The sequence below is a fragment of the Rana temporaria genome, chromosome 1 (assembly GCF_905171775.1).
Source record: "Rana temporaria chromosome 1, aRanTem1.1, whole genome shotgun sequence".
NCBI classification, from domain to species: domain Eukaryota; kingdom Metazoa; phylum Chordata; class Amphibia; order Anura; family Ranidae; genus Rana; species Rana temporaria.
The window spans coordinates 681,610,657-681,629,458 of NC_053489.1; the positions used below are offsets into that span (position 1 = coordinate 681,610,657).

Below are 18,802 nucleotides of genomic sequence, written 5' to 3' on the forward strand. Positions count from 1 at the left end.
CACTTCTGCCTAATCTTGTCCCATAAGGGGGGGGGGGGCACCAAACTGATTATTTTCCCCAAGTGAAATAATGTCTAGCTTCCCCACTGGTACTGCCTATAAGAGTACCAGCCGTTCTACTCTAATAAAGTAGAACGGCAAGTGGCTAGTGAAGGGGAAGAGAGGGCTTGAGTGGCCGGGGGGGGGGGGGTTGCGGGAGTTGTCCGGCCGCCATGGGAAAAACCTGTCAAAATGGGCCAGTCTGGATAAAGTCCAGGGCCACATTTTTGTCCCAGTCCAGCCCTGTCTACAGTACAGAGCTCCTCCTACCATATAGAGCTCCTCACACAGTATAGAGATATCGTTCCCCTAGACCCAGGGCGTCACTCGCTCATATGGATGTATGGTGTACCAAAAACAACAAAGATAGACAAAAGTAGATCAAGTCTTGTCATAGACCCATAGAGACCTTCATAGGATCACCTATGGTTTGATAAAGGGGCCCTCCTTTCTGCCCTGAAACATGTAGCCACGTCCCCTCCACTTCCTGTCTTCACCCAACCAGAAGAAGTGCCGTTTTGGAGCCGCAACCATCTTGTCACTTCTGGAAGCTGCTGATGCCTGAAGCCTGATAGCTGCACTTACTTCAAGAACTCTACTTCAACCAGCCACGTTCCAGCTGAGCTCTGCAGCCTCACGGTTTTCCTATGAAGGTCTATACGGCCTTGATCTACTTTTATCTACCTTTGTTGTTTTTGGTACTCCATCCATCCGTATGAGCGAGTGACGCCCCGGGTCTAGGAGAAGAGTGTCAGTAGGAGAAAGGCCCAAGCTGGGTCTAAGCCAAAGGCGCTGTTGGATCCCCTGTAATGGGGGATCAATTTGAGCTGGTAAGCAGCTAATCTCATTATTGGTGGACGGCACTGTTCACATGAGGTGATTGATGGTGGATTTACCATCAGGAATAGCTGAGACTCACTGCTTGAACCACTGGTGGACCTGCATGATGGACTTTATGCTTTTTTTTATAATCAGCTGATTCAATTATTATGGACATTAGCGCAATTCTATTATTTTACTCTATTGCTACACTGTAGTTTATGTCATACAGGAGAGTCGCTGCTCAACTTGTTGCTTTGTTTTTCTTATGTTTGTTTTGACCCTTTATAGCACATTTTTTTTCTTCTCTTCTTCTCGTCCAATAGGATCGCCTGAAGTTTTGGCCAATCAGGTCTCGCGACCCGCTTCCTGATCACGTGCTTAAACCCCCCCCCCCCCCCCACATTGAAATCAATGTGTCTGACGCCCTGCATGTAGATCAGGGGGCCAGACACATGGGTGGCAGGGCGGCACCCAGCGCTTCTAATAGATTTTAGCATCCTCATGTAGTATTACAAGTTATGGATATGGCCAGACTACGCGTTTCACTTAGTGCTTCTTCAGGAGTAAGGTGCTGTGAATTAAAACTAGACACAAGCTTTGGCTCGGCCCCACCCCCTCTATCTCCTCAATGGCTCGCTGATTTTGATTGACAGCAGTGGGATCCAATGGTGCCCGCTGTGTGTCTCAGCCAATCAGGAGGGAGGGTCCCGGACAGCCCGAGTCTCTTGTGCAACATCGCTGGATCGAGATGGGACCCAGGGAAGTATTAGGGGGACTGAGGGGGGGGGGGGGCTGCTGCACACAGAAGATTTTCATCTTAATGCATTAAGATGAAGTGGTTGTAAAAACAGAACGTTTTAACAGCATTTATTGTTTACCTATAAAAAAATCTGTATTTTTTTGCTATTAAATTTCTTAGAACCCCCAAACATTATATATATATATATATATACTTTTAAAAAATAGAAGCCCTAGAGAATAAATTGGTGGGCGTTTCATATTCAAACACAATTTTTTTTTTAATAAATACACTTTTTTTTCTACTTTAACCACTTTTGGACCTTTAGGCAGGTAAAGGACCTGGCCAGTTTTTGCGATTCGGCACTGCGTCGCTTTAACTGACAATTGCGCGGTCGTGCGACGTGGCTCCCAAACAAAATCGGCGTCCTTTTTTTCCCACAAATGGAGCTTTCTTTTGGTGGTATTTGATCACCTCTGCGGTTTTTCTTTTTTGCGCTATAAACAAAAATAGAGTGACAATTTTGAAAAAAAAATCAATATTTTTTACTTTTTGCTATAATAAATATCCCCCAAAATATATAAAAAAAATGTTTTTCCCTCAGTTTAGGCCGATACGTATTCTTCTACATATTTTTGGTAAAAAAAAAAATCGCAATAAGCGTTTATTGATTGGTTTGCGTAACATTTATAGCGTGTACAAAATAGGGGATAGTTTTATTGATTGGTTTGCGTAACATTTATAGCGTGTACAAAATAGGGGATAGTTTTATTGCATTTTTATTATTTTTTTATTTTTTTTTACTACTAATGGCGGCGATCAGCGATTTTTTTCATGACTGCGACATTATGGCGGACACATCGGACAATTTTGACACATTGTTTACTGTGAAAATGACAGTTGCCGTTTGGGAGTTAACCACTAGGGGGCGCTGAAGGGGTTAAGCGTGACCTCATCTGTGTTTCTAACTGTAGGGGGGCGGGGCTGGACGTGTGACATCATTGATATATCAGGGAACAGATGATCAATGACGGCGCCACAGTGAAGAACGGGGAAGGTGTGTTTACACACAGCTCTCCCCGTTCTTCAGCTCCGGGGACCGATCGCGGGACTCCAGCGGCGATCGGGTCCGCAGGTCCCGCGGTCACGGAGCTTTGGACCAGGTCGCGGGCGCGCGCCTGCGACCCACGGCTGGGCACTTAAAAAGGACGTACAGGTACGTGCTTGTGCCCAGCCGTGCCATTCTGCCGACATAGATCTGCAGGAGGCGGTCCTTAAGTGGTTAATGCACAAAAACACAATATAATACCCAATTATTTGGAAAAATGGAAACAATTATGTTAAGCGCCCAGAGGCGATTCAGTTTGCATGTGTTGCGCTATATAAGTTTCTCACTCATTCACTAACCTGAGTAAATAGATACAAACATGTCACGTTTTAAAATTGCGCACGCTCGTGCACTGGCCACAAACAATGTATATGTTACTATTCATAGGCGACACTCTACAAGCTTTTACAGGTTACCACTTTGGAGTTACAGAGTAGGAGGTCCGGTGCTAGAACTACTGACCTCGATCTGACGTTCGCAGTGATGCTTCACGTGGGCGGATCGCTTTTTTCTTTTGCGTGCGCGTTTTTTTTTAGACCCCCAGATGTCTCCTCTGCCCTTCAAATCATCTGATCACTCCAAGATCAATGTGATGAGATACTTTTCCTATTTAAAAATGGCACCGTTTACATCCGGGGGAAACTGGAAGTGATGGACGCTCATTGCTTCTGGTTTCCAATACCATAGAGGTGATTAGAGCCATTTTGGTCTCTGCTTACCTCTATGATCAGCCGACAGAAGCATCCCTTCCCCTTAAGCCCTGTACACACGATCGGTTCGTCTGATGAAAACGGACCATCGATGAAAAAAAATAGAACCTGTTTTAAATTTTTCTTAGGGTTAAAAAAACGATAGAAAAAAAAAACGATCGTCTGTGGGGAAATCCATCGGTCAAAAATCCATGCATGCTCAGAATCAAGTCGACGCATGCTCGGAAGCATGTTTTACGGCACCACGTTGGACACGATCGGATTTTTAACCTATGGTGTGTGGGCAAGACTGATGAAAGTTAGCTTCCAAAAAAAGTTGTTTTTTTTCAAAATTGTCGCTCTATTTTTGTTTATAGAGCAAAAAATTAAAACCGCAGAGGTGATCAAATACCACCAAAAGAAATCTCTATTTGTGGAGGAAAAAAGGACGTCAATTTTGTTTGGGAGTCACCTCGCACGACCGCGCAATTGTTAGTTAAAACGACGCAGTGCCGAATCGCAAAAAAGGGGCCTGGTCCTTTACCTGCATATTGGTCCGGGTCTTAAGTGGTTAAAGGGGACGTCCATATGCCTAGCTGAGCCATTGTGTCAGCGTATATCGTCGTGCGCTGGTCGGCATGTGGTTAAAGCGGTGGTTCACCCTTATTAACATCTTTTTAGCATAAAATGAGGCATAGTAGCGCGAGCTACAGTATGCCTGTCTTTATTTTTTTAGTCCCGTACTCACAGTGTAATCGTAGAGACAAGATTCCGACTCCCCGCGGGGAATGGGCGTTCCTATGGAGCGGGAAGGTGATTGACGGCCGGCTCTGGCACGTCACGCTCCCCGAAGACAGCCGGAACAGGGCTTGGCTCTTCACGGCGCTATATGGCGCCTGCGCACAGACTATGTGCAGGCGCCGTGAAGCGCCAAGTCCTATTTCGGGTATTTCCGGAGAAGCGTGACGTGCCATAGCCGGCCGTCAATCATGCTCCCTCTCCATAGGAACGCCCATTCCCCGAGGGGGGTCGGAATCTTGTCTCTACGATTACACTGTGAGTACGGGACTAAAAAATAAAAGACAGGCATACTGTAGCTCGCGCTACTATGCCTCATTTTATGCTAGAAGAAAAAATAAAAATTTATTAATAGGGTGAACCCCCGCTTTAAGTAGTTAAATCGCTCATATATTCTTACCTCAAAATTTTGATGCTGCGTAGAGCCGGTAAAAGTTTTCTTACACCTTCAGCTGGAATTCTGCATTTTCTCAGAGACAATTTTTCTATTTTCTCACAGGATTCCAGGATAAAAGACAACACCGAGCAGTCTATAGGACTGAGAGGAACATTGTACAACTCAAACGTTTTTCTGGACCCAATGCATTGTAAGACCAGAGGCTTGTTCCTGCTCTCTTTGAGACAGTAGCACATGTTTAGAAGGGCCCTCTTTCCTTCTTGGGGTTTGGCAATTTTCCCCCGAATCCAAGTGATGACATCTCTAGCGGCCTGGGTAGACAATTCTCCCACATGGGACTTTAACATGGATCGAGTAGAAGAGTCGGAGAGACCACAGAGGAACTGGAGAAATATTTCGGCACGGCCGTCTTTGGAAGATTCTGCCTTATTAAGAGATTTCTGTAACTTGTCGGGAAAATAATCAATAAAATGAACTAACGCAGCAAAAAACTCCTGAAGAGTGAGATGTAAGAAGGTATAATCCACCAAGGGAGGCCGACCAGATTCTAGGACGAAACATGAAGAGAGGCAATTTTCATTTCTCACATGGAATGAGTCCAGGTGACGCTTATCAAATACTATCGTGTGGTTCATGACTCCATGTTCTGCCATCCAACCAATAGAGGTCAGCAGTTCCTGGGCAGTCTGACCACTAGTGTGACCACCATCTTTATTCTGATGGTGATTGGCCAGAATGTTGGCAACAAAAGTCACAAAGAGTTGTGTCACTGTTTTGGGCAATGATGCCATCAGCTGGTCAGTGATTGTTGGTTGGGATTTAAAGCACATTGATAACACCTTACAGATGATCCAGCAGTATGAAGGGATATAACAGAAAGTGTACAGAGTGTCATTCTCTTGCACATACTGAAAAGCTTTTTCGGCCAGTTCCTCATTTCCAAAGAAGTTTTTAAAGTAGATCAGTCTGTCTCCATGCAGAAATCCCATGATCTCCGTTATTCTCTGGAAAACCCCGGTATCAATGGATGCCAGCCTGGTTGGGCGGCTGGTTATCAGTACAGAGCAACCCTTCAGTAGACTCTGCCTCACCAAGCTGGCCACAATCTCACCAAAACATTCTTTCACTTTATGGTTGGACAGTTTACTTGATCTGAAATCTATTTGGTGAACACTTTCATCTAAGCCATCAAATATAAACAGAAGTCTCTCAGGGTCTTCTAAAATATTTCCAATCTGACGCTCCAGATATGGATATTGATGAATAATCATGTCCTCCAAGCTGACCTTTCCCAGCCTATTAAGGTCCCGAAATCTAAAGAAGAAGACAAAATCGAATCTCTGATAGTGGTTTTTGTACACCCAGTCATAGACAAACTTCTGCACCAGTGTGGTCTTCCCTATCCCTGGCACTCCGCTCACCATTACTGCATGCGGTACAACTTGTGACTGGTGGCTCCATCGGAACAGCTTGTTGGGGAAAATGTGTTCCAGTCTGGTTTTTGCCTCCTTCAAGCATTTCTCGTGTTTTATTCCTGTTTGTATTAGCTCATTCTGGGGACGTTGCCTGAACTCATCGGTGGAGACAACAATAAGACTAACATAACGCTCATTAATGTAGAATTCTTGTGGCTCCAAGGTTGTTCCTGGTGGACTATGTTCCACTAAAGTCTGAGTTTTCTGGAGCAGGTGTTGTTTGTGCTCCCTCCGAATAGCTGGAAGACAATGAAAATTTATGTTTACAAACATCTTCAATAGGAATCGTTAAAGGGGTTGTAAGGGTTTTTTTTTTTTGAATAACAAAACATATTATACTTACCTCCACTGTGCAGTTTGTTTTGCACAGAGTGGCCCTGATCCTCGTCTTCTGGGGTCGATCGGCGGCTGTCTTAGCTTCTCCCTGCAAGAGCTACCGTATTTATCGGCGAATACCGCGCAGTTTTTTTCCCTTAAAATCAGGGCAAAATCGTGGGTGCGCGATATACGCTGATACCCGCTTCCCGCTCCGTGTTTTAACCACTGCACCGACATATACCGAGCGCAGTACACTCGGGTATTGTCGGGCAGGCTCGCGGTCACGTCCTGTGCGTCCTGTACGTCCTTTACGTGAGAGGAGACGAGCCTGCCCGACTATACCTGAGTGTACTGCGCTCGGTATGTGTCGGCGGAGTGGTTCAAACACAGCGCGGGAAGTGGGGATTCGACTCAGAGACAGCGCGGGAGGACACCACGATGGCCGCAGAAGGACGCCGGACCGGACAAGGCCGCCGATGGATGCCCTTGCAAGACACCAAAGTATAAAACATTTTTTTTCCAGGAATTTCAGGGCTACATTAGGGGTGTGTGCTATACGCCGGATCGCATCATAGGGAGATAAATCCGGTAACTCCCTTCATGGGAAGCCCTCTTCCAAGGGTGTTATCTTGCGGCCGCACTCCCGTAATACAGCCGGCGGCCATAGCCACTGACTATCACTTGGCCCCGCCCCCTGGCGCACCGAGTGATTGGATGTGATTGACAGCAGCGTGATCCATCCACTCTAGCCAATCAACGGCCAGACTACGTGGAGAAGAGGACGCCGGACACACGCATAGCAGGTGAACGGGCTCAGGTAAGTAAAAACGGGGGGCTGGGGGGGCCGTCAATGCCAGGTGTTTTTTCAGCTTAAGGCATAGGATGCATTAAGCTGAAAAAACACAAACCTTTACAACCCCTTTAAGCACTAAAGAAAACAAAATGTTCTACTTTCTGTTATAAAACATATCCAATTAAAAGATCGAAAAATCTAATTTCTTTACAAATTTTGTCCAAACACTGCTACATGTTGTCAGGGAAATTAGGCTCTACGCTGAGCGCACACCATATCTCCTGTGCTAATAAGCACACATTTCATCTAATGATATAATGCATCTTTTACCTATTACTCTATTTCCCATATATCCAAGTAAACAGACATCACCACAGCTACAGTTCACGTTCTCAGCTCCATCGTACGACTGCCCCTAGCGAGCAGTGTGCTTGGCTTTTTCTTCAGAGACCACAAAAGAAATCACAAACAGGAAGTGATGACTCCAGCAGCCAATCGCTTCCTCCATGGGAAGTGACATCACAGGAAATGACCTTCACACAGGAAATGACCTAACAGGAAATCCTTCCAACAGGATGAGTTAATACAAACAACCAATGAATAATGGCTAAAGGAGTCCTATGGGCGTGTCTGAGCAGAGACAGGGTGTATGCCTTACATGGAAGCCATGTTGTTCAACTAAACAAAGGAAGCCACATGGCTAAACAAACATGAACTCAATTCAAAGACTCCCTTATTTACCGCTTGTTATGAATACTATTTCTGCATTGTTCCAGAGAACAAAGCATACCCGGATTATACTACCGTTCCTGGGGATGGTAACCTTGGCACCCCTGGACACACAGACTGACCCAGGAGGCAGTTCTGAACTGGCAACAGCACAAACTAAAAATCAGTGAATGGGAGCAACTAAGATCTAATATCCAGGTGTGGTCATAGGGACCAAAATCTCAATCTTTTCTATTTTTCTATTTGGAAAATATAAAATTGTTTTGGAAATGTGCAGGGTGTTTCTATTTAACATCTTACAATGTGCATTGATGTCAGCAGCTGCCCATGGTTCATTTGATAGTTGACCTAGCCAATGGTGTATTTAGGTTTTGTGCTGCCCTAGGCCTGACTAAATTTGTGCAACCCCTAATTTAAATATAATCCACCCCTTCCTGTCAAGGTCACACCCCTTCCTGTTTAAGACCTGCCCTGACATTTTCCAGTGGGGACACCAGTTATAAAGGCCTGGGGGGGTCCCTTAATCTGCAGAGATTTCCTCTCACTTCCTGTTTGGCTATGGGGCAGAAAATGAAGGTAAATGAAAGGATGGCAAAAAAATAAAAAATAACAGGGGCTTTAACCATCCCTTATGCCCCGTACACACAATCGGAAATTTCGCCAACAAAAGATTGAGAGCTGGTTCTCAAATTTTCAGACGGAAAAAATTCCTATCGGAAAATCTGATCGTCTGTAGCAATAACCATATTGGCTGCTGGGAGAGATGACGTAGATCTACGTGATCTCGCCCAGCAGAGCCGACCTGCCACCGTAAAACTGCGGCGGATGGTCGGCAAGCAGTTAAAAAGGAGACCAAACATGCAAGTTAAAGAAAGGAAGGGATAGGAGAGACAAAAAACAATATATGCCTAAAAATAAAATGGAAACCACCAGCCTGGAAAGATGTGAGCTGATCCTTTTGCGACTCCACTGCATTCATCATGGATGCGATAGCAGACTGCGTTCCTGTTAGGAAACTCTGCGAAAAAAGACCCCAACAGATCCACAGAGGGGTTCCCAGTCTTATCAGCGCTGTGAGCGGCCCAAGAACAGGTACTGCGCACAGGAAAGGCTAAACCCGGCGGACGCTGCCGACTGCAGAGGTATGGACACACTCAGTGTTGTAAGTAATGACGTTTAAATAAACGCCGTTACCTAACGCAGCCCCTTTTAAGGGTAACGAGTAATCTACCTGATTACTCTTCCCCTCTCGGCAACGCCGTTCCCATTACTTGGGCGGCGTTACCGCAATTACATCTACCGCCACTAGATGGCAGCAGAGTAATTGCTGAGTTAGCTGCCGCTGGTCACGAGCGCATGTCAGTGAGGGCGCCGAGAGTGGATTGTTACAGTGCAGCGGTGATCCCGTTGAGCTATTGTTAGCTCCGGTCGGATCGTCCATCTCCTCTTGCTGGATTTTCGCTCCCCCTGGTCCAGGTAAGGCTTACACAGCACCAACGTGTTTTTCATCTTGGGCAGCACGCCCCCCCCCCTTCCCGGGGGGGGGCATTAACGGGGCATTAGTTGTTGAGTATACAGGCAGCAGTAAACATGTTCTAACTCTTCCTTACCCAGTTCTTTTTTTGCTGTCTGCGTCCTCCTTGTAGAAGTATTCCTCACTTCCTGCTCCAGTGATATCATAGGAAATGTGGGTAAATCTCCCAAAGGGTAAGGAACTCAACTATTGTCTGTTTTCTCCAAATCTAAATCATATTTTGACTGGAGCTGTACTTTATTAGATACACAGACTATTAAATATTACCAGTGTAGTGCCATTTGTTATAGCATTTGTTCCCCTTTTTGCTGTCAGATACAAACAGAAGACATTACTTGCTGGAAAAGAACACAACGTGCGGCATTGTTGCAGATCATTTTTCATGCTTGTGAGGTGAAGCTTGGAGTTAAAATAAAAAATGACTGAGGGAAAAAATCCAGTCAAACCCCCCCCCCCCCCCCCATTTGGTTGTCTGGTAGGTGTCTGCAGATGTTGCAGTCTCCAGTCCCAACATTGCTGGACTGTCCTTATGTTCAAGGAAACCTTAAAGGGATATTGTTGAGTTCTTATTTTAAGTAATTTCTTAAAGTGTTTCATGGCAATAAATTGACTTTTTTTTACACACGTTTGCCTGGACATACATGTCTTTTGTTTCAGTGCTTCAATAAGGTTTTTTCATCTGTTTACTAGTTTTATCACATCACTCCTGATGTGTTCACCTTACAGCTGCTGATCATTGTCGGGTAGAACTTTCTACACTCTTGTAGCCCACCACCGACTTGCCTCAAAACTTTTAAAATCCTGTCATTGGCACCCAGGGCCGCCATCAGGGGGGTACAGGCAGTACACCTGTAAGGGGTCTGGAGGTCCCCAGGGGCCCGGAGGCCTACAGGGCCCCAGATGGCAACTCCCCCTTTTTTTTTTTTTTTTATTAAAAAAAAAAAAATTCTAATATGTTTTTATTTTATTTTTTTATTAAAGGGCCAATTTTTTTTAGGGGTACGGGGGGCCCGGAGATCCCCAGGGCCCCGGATGACAACCCCCCTTTTTTATAATTTTTTTTATTTTTTTATTAAATATATATATATATATATATATATATATATATATATATAATTTTTTATTTTTTAAAGGGCCCAGAGGTCCCCAGGGCCCCGGATGGCAACCCTCCTTTTATATATATATATATATATATATATACAGTGATACCTCGGTTCACGAACGCTTCTGTTCACGAACAACTCGGTTCACGAACAGAAAAGTTCATAAAAATATGCTCCGGTTCACGAACTCTGCCTCGGTTCACGAACAGGAGCCGCGGCCATTTTAATGCTATTTCCAGGCTGTCACATGGTCGTGACTTCCTGTAGGAAGACCGTGGAGAGAAGAAGACGCACAGAAAGAAGTACTGTGAGTACTCTGCAAACATTTTAAGTGATTTTTGGATTTTTGGTGTGCTTTTTAGCACATACAGTACTGTACTGTACTACAGTACTGTCCTTGCTGTATTGTACAGTTCACTGGACACCCAATATGGCTCCCAAGAAGCATAGTGGAAAGAAGAAAGTGCGGAGCAGCAATGAAGGTGACAAGAACAGCAATGCAGGTGACAATGTGCAAAGTGGAAATGCAAGTGACAAGAATGTGCAGCGCAAGCATGGTGGCAAAAAGAAAGTGCAGAGCAGTAGTAAAGGTGACAGCAAGGTTGTGAAGAAAATATACATTACTATACTGTACTAATGTGTATTGTAATTTGTTTCATATTTTTGTGCTTCAAAAACCCCCAAAAAAAGGTCAGCACGGATTAACTGGATTTACATTGAACCCTATGGGAAAATGTGCCTCGGTTCGCGACCAATTCGGTTCGCTACCAGAGTCAGTTCACGAATTAAGTTTGTGAACCGAGGTATCACTGTATATATATATATATATATATATATATTAAAGGGCTCAGAGGTCCCCAGGGCCCCATGTGGCAAACCCCCTTTTTTTTATTTTTTATAAATGTTTATTTTTTTATTTTTGTTTATATATATTTATTTTTTATTTTTTTATTAAAGGGCCCAGAGGTCCCCAGAGCCCTGGATGGCAACCCCCCCCCTTTTTTTTTTTTATAAATGTTTATTTTTTTTATATATTTTTTTATTTTTATTAAAGGGCCCAGAGGTTTCTTTTTTTTATTATTATTAAAGGGCCCAAAGGTCCCGGATGGCGACCCCCCTTTTTTGTAATTTCTTTGTAATAATAATAATAATAATTTGTATATATATATATATATATATATTTATTTATTTATTTATTTATTTAAAGGGCCGGATGGCTACCCCCCTTTTCTTATATATATTTTTCTTTATTTCTTCTTTTTTTGTAAAGGGCCCCCCCGCTTCTCAAGTCACGGCAGCCCACCCCCGCTTCTCAATTTCAGGCGGCAGCGCTCCCCCCCCCCCCCCCCGGTTCTCTGCTCCAGGGGGCCCATGCCTGAAGCAGTGTAAGGGGCCCACTAATTCCTGATGGCTGCCCTGTTGGCACCAAACTATTTCTCCTGCCTGTCAAGCCTCCCCAGTAGTGGTGACACTCCTGTCCTAGCCCAGACTCATCCCAGACTCCATTGTCTCATCCACCACTGATAACTTGCTTGAATATTTTTTTTCCATTAAAAAAAAGTTGCAGTTACTTTGCTGAGTAACTAATTAATTACTTTTTCAATGTAGTAACTGAGTCACTAACGCAATTACTTTTTCAGAGAAGTAATTTGTAACTGTAACTAATTACTTTATTAAAGTAAGATGAGCAACACTGGACATACTGCTACTCTTCACCAGCACAAGAAGGTATGAGGAAAAAAAGGAGAATGTTGGGGGAGGGACTATGCCTTTAATTTATGCTATTCACTAGTCCTAAAGGAGGAGTCGAGGCGGAGCTCTATCACAGGTATGCTGCCATGGAGGCACCAGGAAATGTAATTACTTAACCACTTGCTTACTGGGCACATAAACCCCCTTCGTGCCCAGGCGAAATTTCAGCTTCCGGCACTGCGTCGCTTTAACGGACATTTGCGCGGTCGTGCGACGTGGCTCCCAAACAAAATTGACGTCCTTTTTCCCCCACAAATAGAGCTTTATTTTGGTGGTATTTGATCACCTCTGCGGATTTTATTTTTTGCGCTATAAGCAAAAAAAGAGCGACAATTTAAAAAAAATATATATATTTTTTACTTGTTGCTATAATAAATATCCCATTTTTTTAAAAAAAAAAAAATTTTTCTTTCTCAGTTAAGGCCGATACGTATTTTTTGACGTATTTTTGTAAAAAAAAAAAAAAAATAGCAATAAGCGGTTTGCGCAAAAGTTATAGCGCCTACAAAATGGGGAACAGAATTATGTTTTTTTTAATTTTTTTTTTTTTACTAGTAATGGCGGCAATCTGCGATTTTTATTGGGACTGCGACATTGCGGCGGACATATCGGACACTTTTGACACAAATTTGGGACCATTCCCATTTATACAGCGATCAGTGCTATAGAAATGCACTAATTACTGCATAAATGTGACTGACAGGGAAGGGGTTAACACTAGGGGGTGAGGAAGGGGTTAACACTAGGGGGTGAGGAAGGGGTTAAATGTGTATCCTGGGTGTGTTCTAACTGTGTGGGGGGAGGGGGGTGACTGGGGGAGGTGACCGATGCTGTGTCCCTATGTAAAGGGACACAGATCGGTCTCCTCTCTCCCTGACAGCACGTGGAGCTCTGTGTTTACACCCCATCATTACACACAGAGATCCACGTCCCTGCTGTGTTCCCGACGATCGCGTGTACCCGGCGGACATCGCGGCCGCCAGGTACACGCATCGGCTCCCCAGCAATGCGCCGGGACAGTGTTTACCCGCTGCGCGCCCCCCAGTGGCGTGCGCGGGTAATGCTTTTAAAAAGACGTCCACCCGGCACTTGAGAGCCACGCTGTTGACGTCTTTTGTCAATAGCGCGGGTCTCAAGTGGTTAAATCCAAAAGCTCTCAGGGAAGGACAAACCCAAATAAAGTGAAGTGTATGCCTGACAAAATTGGTCATATGGTCCATCAAAGATTGTATATCTTTACCTTCCAGATCAGGACCCAGTGAGTGTCCATGTTCATCCAACAGAATCTGATCCACCAGATGCTCACCTTTGGGGAAAAAAGAATTGTAAAAATCATAATTAAAAGGGGTTGTAAAGGTTCTTCTTTTTTTTTTTTTTAAACATACATTTCATACTTACCTCCACTGTGCAGCTTGTTTGCACAGAGTGGCCCCGATCCTCGTCTTCTGGGGTCCCTCAGTGGCTGTCTCGGCTCCTCCCTGCAACAGCTAACCCCCGTTCCGGGAAGCTCTCTCCAAAGGGGGTTAGCTTGCGGCCGCGCTCCCATGATACAGTCAGTGGCCATAGCCGCCAAGTGTATCACCCGGCCACGCCACCCCCCCCCCGGCGCACCGCGTCATTGATTAGATTGACAGCAGCAGAAGCCAATGGCTGCGCTGCTATCAATCTCCAATGAAGAGCCAAGAACAGCCTGAAGACGGGTGAGTAGCTAGCGCGTTCACGACTTTTGAGGGCTCAGGTAAGTAAACTGGGGGGCTTATAAGCATTGGATGTATTTTCAACTTAACTGCTTGCCGACCGCCCAACCCAGTTTTACGGCGGCAGGTCGGCTCAGCTACGCAAAATCACGTAATATTATGTGATTTTGCATTTCAGCTACTAGGGGCACGCGCCGCCTGCTCGCCCCTGGTGCCGACTCGCGTGCCCGGCGGGCGCGATCACCCACGATCGCTCGTTACAGAGCGAGAACCGGGAGCTGTGGGCCAGATTCTCAAAAGAGATACGACGGCGTATCTCCAGATACACCGTCGTATCTCTAAGTCGCGCCATCGTATCTATGCGCCTGATTCTTAGAATCAGTTATGCATAGATTTCCCTTAGATCCGACAGGCGTAAGTCTCTTACGCCGTCGGATCGTAACTGTATTTTTAAGCTGACCGCTAGGGGCGTCTAAATATGTAAATTAGCAATATTCGCAAATTCACCTAATTCGTATAGTTACCCCTGCTATATGGTGGCGTAAGAGCGGCGTACCAATGTTAAGTATGGCCGTCGTTCCCGCGTCGAAATTTAAAAAAAGTTACGTCGTTTGCGTAAGTCGTCCGTGAATGGGGCTGGACGTCATTTACGTTCACGTCGAAACCAATACGTCCTTGCAACGTATTAGGAGCAATGACCACTGGGAAATTCCACGGACGGCGCATGCGCTGCTCGGGAAAAACGTCAATCACGTCGGGTCACACAACATTAACATAAAACACGCCCCCCTGTCCCACATTTGAATTAGGCGGGCTTACGCCGGCCGATTTACGCTACGCCGCCGCAACTTACGGAGCAAGAATACAGCACTTGCCCGTCTAAGTTGCGGAGGCGTAACGTAAATCGGGAACATAAGGGAACATAATTAACCCCTTCCTCGCCCCCTAGCGTTAACCCCTTCCCTGCCAGTGACAGAGCAAGTAATCAATGCATTTTATATATCACTGATCGCTATAAAAATGCCAATGGTCCCAAAAATGTGTCAAAAGTGTCCGATGTGTCCGCCATAAGGTCGCAGTACCGATAAAAATCGCAGATCGCCGCTATTACTAGTAAAAAAAAAAATATTAATAAAAATGCCATAAAACTATCCCCTATTTTGTAGACGCTATTATGTTTGCGCACCTGTTGTGTCAAATAATCACTGTGAAGCCGTGTGTGTGCCTTTAAATGTGTCCCAAAAAAATGTTGTAAAATCTGTGGAGTCCAACACTGTGTCCAAAAACTCAATATTTGAACATAAATATAATTGGAAACCAAAATGAGCTAGTACAAGTAGAAACAATAGCCTGTCTCCAAACACAAACAGCAATCCTTCAGTGAAGCAAATGCAAACCCGATTCCTCTTCTAGTCTCTCCTTGCTTGCTGTGTTACATCTGTGTTACGGTTGAGAAACAGAGGAACCCTGCCATTGATGCCAAACATAAGAAAAAAAATAAGCGGGGGGGGGGGTGGTGGATTTGTGCTTTGGTGGACGGATGGCCGCTATTTTCGCCGAACTTTTTAATAATAAGTGGGGGCGGCCGCTGTGTTCGCCGACATAAAAAGAAAAGTATACTAAGCGGGGGGGGGGGGGGATTGGGGAGCAGACTTCTTTACCTGTAGATGAACGGCTCACGGGGGTGCATCCCTCTGAGCTGCAGAGTGCCGACCTCACTTCCTGAGGTTCGGCACTAGCACTGCAATATACTGGGTGCTGTGCACCCGCCCGGCCACAAATCAGTCCATCGCGCCGGAAGCTGTGGCACGATAGGATCCGCCACAAAGGTATTTTTTGCCTGCCAATGTAGCGCCTCGTCTGCAATCTTGTGATTGCACAGACGTGGCGCTACTCATACTGCACTGTGCCCGGCGCCCGGACACAGTGCACATAAGGACCTTTTTTTGCTTTTTTTTTGTAAGAAACATGTTTAACCTCTTCCCCACCTAGCCATAGTAAAATGACGTCGGTGGGGACCTCTCGTCCTTCAGACTGGACGTCATATGACGTCCTGGCTTTTCCGGCCGCTAGGGGGCGCGTGCCCCCGCCGCATTGCTCGGGACCCGGTGTACGTGCCCGCCGGGCACCCGCAATTACCCGCAATCACGGCAGGACCATGGATCTGTGTGTGTAATGATGGGGTGTAAACACACAGATCCATGTCCTGTCAGCAGTAAAAAGACTGATGTGTGTTGCCAGTACAGAGGAACACACATCGGTCTCCTCCCCTTGCGAGTCCCCCTCCCCCTAACAGTTAGAACACACTTTAGGGAACATACAGTATTTAACCCCTTCAGCGCCCCTAGTGTTAACCCCTTCTCTGCCAGTCACATTTACACAGTAATCAGTGCAGTTTTATAGCACTAATCGCTGTGTAAATGTGAATGGCCCCGAAAATTTGTCAAAAGTGTCCGATGTGTCCGCCGTCACAATAATAATAATAAAAAAAAAAAATCGCAGATCGCCATTACTAGTTATGCCATAATTCTATTTCCTATTTTGTAGACGCTAGAACTTTTGCGCAAACCAATCAAATACGCTTATTGCGTTTTTTGTTTTTTTTTACCAAAAATATGTAGAAGAATACGTATCGGTCTAAACTGAGGAAAAAAAACGTTTTTTTTTTTAAATTATGATATTTATTAAATCAAAAAGTAAAAGATATTGGGCCAGATCCACAAAAACTGGTGTATATTTAGGCGGGCATAGAGCATCTCATATGCGCTACGCCGCCGTAAATCAGAGTGGCTCGTAGGGTATCCACAAAGAACTTGCTCCCATATGTGAGCCGGCGTAACGTAAATCTGCCGGCGTAAGGCCGCGTAATTCAAAGTAGGCTTGGAGTGGGCGTGTTGTATGCTAATCTAGTATGACCCCACGTAATTGACGCTTTTTACGAACGGCGCATGCCCTATTCGCGTACGTTTTACTCAAACGACGGAAAATTCGACGCTGTCCCGACGTCAATACTTAACATTGCGTACGCCCCATAGAGCCAGGGGTAGCGTTACGCTGAAAAAAGCTTTACGGAAACGACGTTAAAAAAATTGCGCCGGCCGGACGTACGTTTGAGAATCGGCGTATCTAGCTAATTTGCATACTCTACACAGAAATCAATGGAAGCGCCACCTAGCGGCCAGCGTAAATATGCACCTAAGATCCGACGGCGTACTAACACGTACGTCGGTGGGATCTAGACCACATTCAGGCGTATCTTGTTTTGTGGATACAAAACAAAAATACGACAGCGCATCGTAGAACTTACGTGGCCGACGTAACTTCTTTGTGGATCTGGCCCATTGTGGTTTTTTTTCAAAATTGTCGCTCTATTTTTGTTTATAGCGCAAAAAATAAAAACTGCAGAGGTGATCAAATACCACCAAAAGAAAGCTCTATTTGTGGGAAAAAAAGGACGCCAATTTTGTTTGGGAGCCACGTTGCACGACCGCGCAATTGTCATTCAAAGTGCAACAGCGCTGAAAACATGGAGAAGGAAACATTGTCCTCTTTACAGTTAATTTTACTTTCACTTTCCACTGTTCTGCTGGATTCTGTTGCACTGTTTGCCTCCTGTCAGGGTGGGGGGGGAGCTATAGCCAGAAACGCCTATGAAGTCCTATGCAGAATGCTGAGGATCATGGGACTTGAAGTCCAGGAAGTAATCCATATTGTGGAACTTATGGACCGTTTGAGCTATAAATCCCATGAGACACTGGGGCAAGGAGGAGGAGTGGGGCTGATTTTCTGAGACTTCTCAGCTAGAATCTTCCTCTTTGCAGCAGGGGAGCAGTGGTGTGCACATCAGTCCTGTTGCACACAGACCATCCACAGGGCAAGGCGCCAGAAACTGAAGCCTGTGGCCGGGATTCACGTAGCTCCGCGCATTTTTACGGCGGCGTAGCGTATTGTATTTACGCTACGCCGCCGTAAGTCAGAGAGGCAAGTGCTGTATTCACAAAGCACTTGCCTCCTAAGTTACGGCGGCGTAGCGTAAATGGGGCCGGCGTAAGCGCGCCTAATTCAAATGAGGATGAGGGGGCATGTTTTACGTTAATTTTTTTTATATATTTTTGGGGATATTTATTATAGCAAAAAGTAAATAATATTGATTTTTTTTTCAAAATCGTCGCTCTATTTTTGTTTATAGCGCAAAAAATAAAAACCGCAGAGGTGATCAAATACCACCAAAAGAAAGCTCTATTTGTGGGGAAAAAAGGACGCCAATTTTGTTTGGGAGCCACGTCGCACGACTGCGCAATTGTCAGTTAAAGCGGCGCAGTGCCGAATCGCAAAAAAGGGGCCTGGTCCTTTACCTGCATTTTGGTCCGGGTCTTAAGTGGTTAAACTTGTCAATACAAAATAGTATTACCTGTATGGTTGATTTCATCCAAAACCGCCAATAAATTAGGATTAGGGTGGGCTTTCTGTAAGGCACAAAGAAATTCCCAGAATCCAATCACAGCTTCTCTTCCTACATTCAAAATATCTTGGTATAATTTGGCTGGTAAGACATCACCTTCACATTGGTTTGCAAATGACAGGTAATTCTGAAACAGAGTTATTTTATTGTTACCACTTATAGTTATTACGATAGAATAAGAATAGTAATAATATTCTAACAATAAGGCCCCGTACACACCATAGAATCCATCCGCTGAAAAATCCCAGCAGATGGGTTTCAGCGGATAGATCCTATGGTGTGTACACGCCAGCGGATCTGTTTCCGCGGATATATCTCCCCTGGGATGGATTCCAGCAGATCGGATA

The 18,802-nt window shown here is 45.1% G+C and overlaps 1 protein-coding gene across 1 annotated transcript in view; it reads right to left on the bottom strand.

Moving 5' to 3' along the window:
- Window positions 1-18,802, bottom strand: part of LOC120924669 (NACHT, LRR and PYD domains-containing protein 3-like) — a 54,587-nt gene that overhangs the window by 25,747 nt on the left and 10,038 nt on the right. The window contains exons 4-6 of the mRNA XM_040335664.1: window positions 18,405-18,582; window positions 13,537-13,602; window positions 4,596-6,306 (exon numbers count right to left, since the gene is read on the bottom strand). Coding sequence (XP_040191598.1) covers window positions 4,596-6,306; window positions 13,537-13,602; window positions 18,405-18,582 — 1,955 coding nt within the window. The remainder of the gene's footprint in view (window positions 1-4,595; window positions 6,307-13,536; window positions 13,603-18,404; window positions 18,583-18,802) is intronic.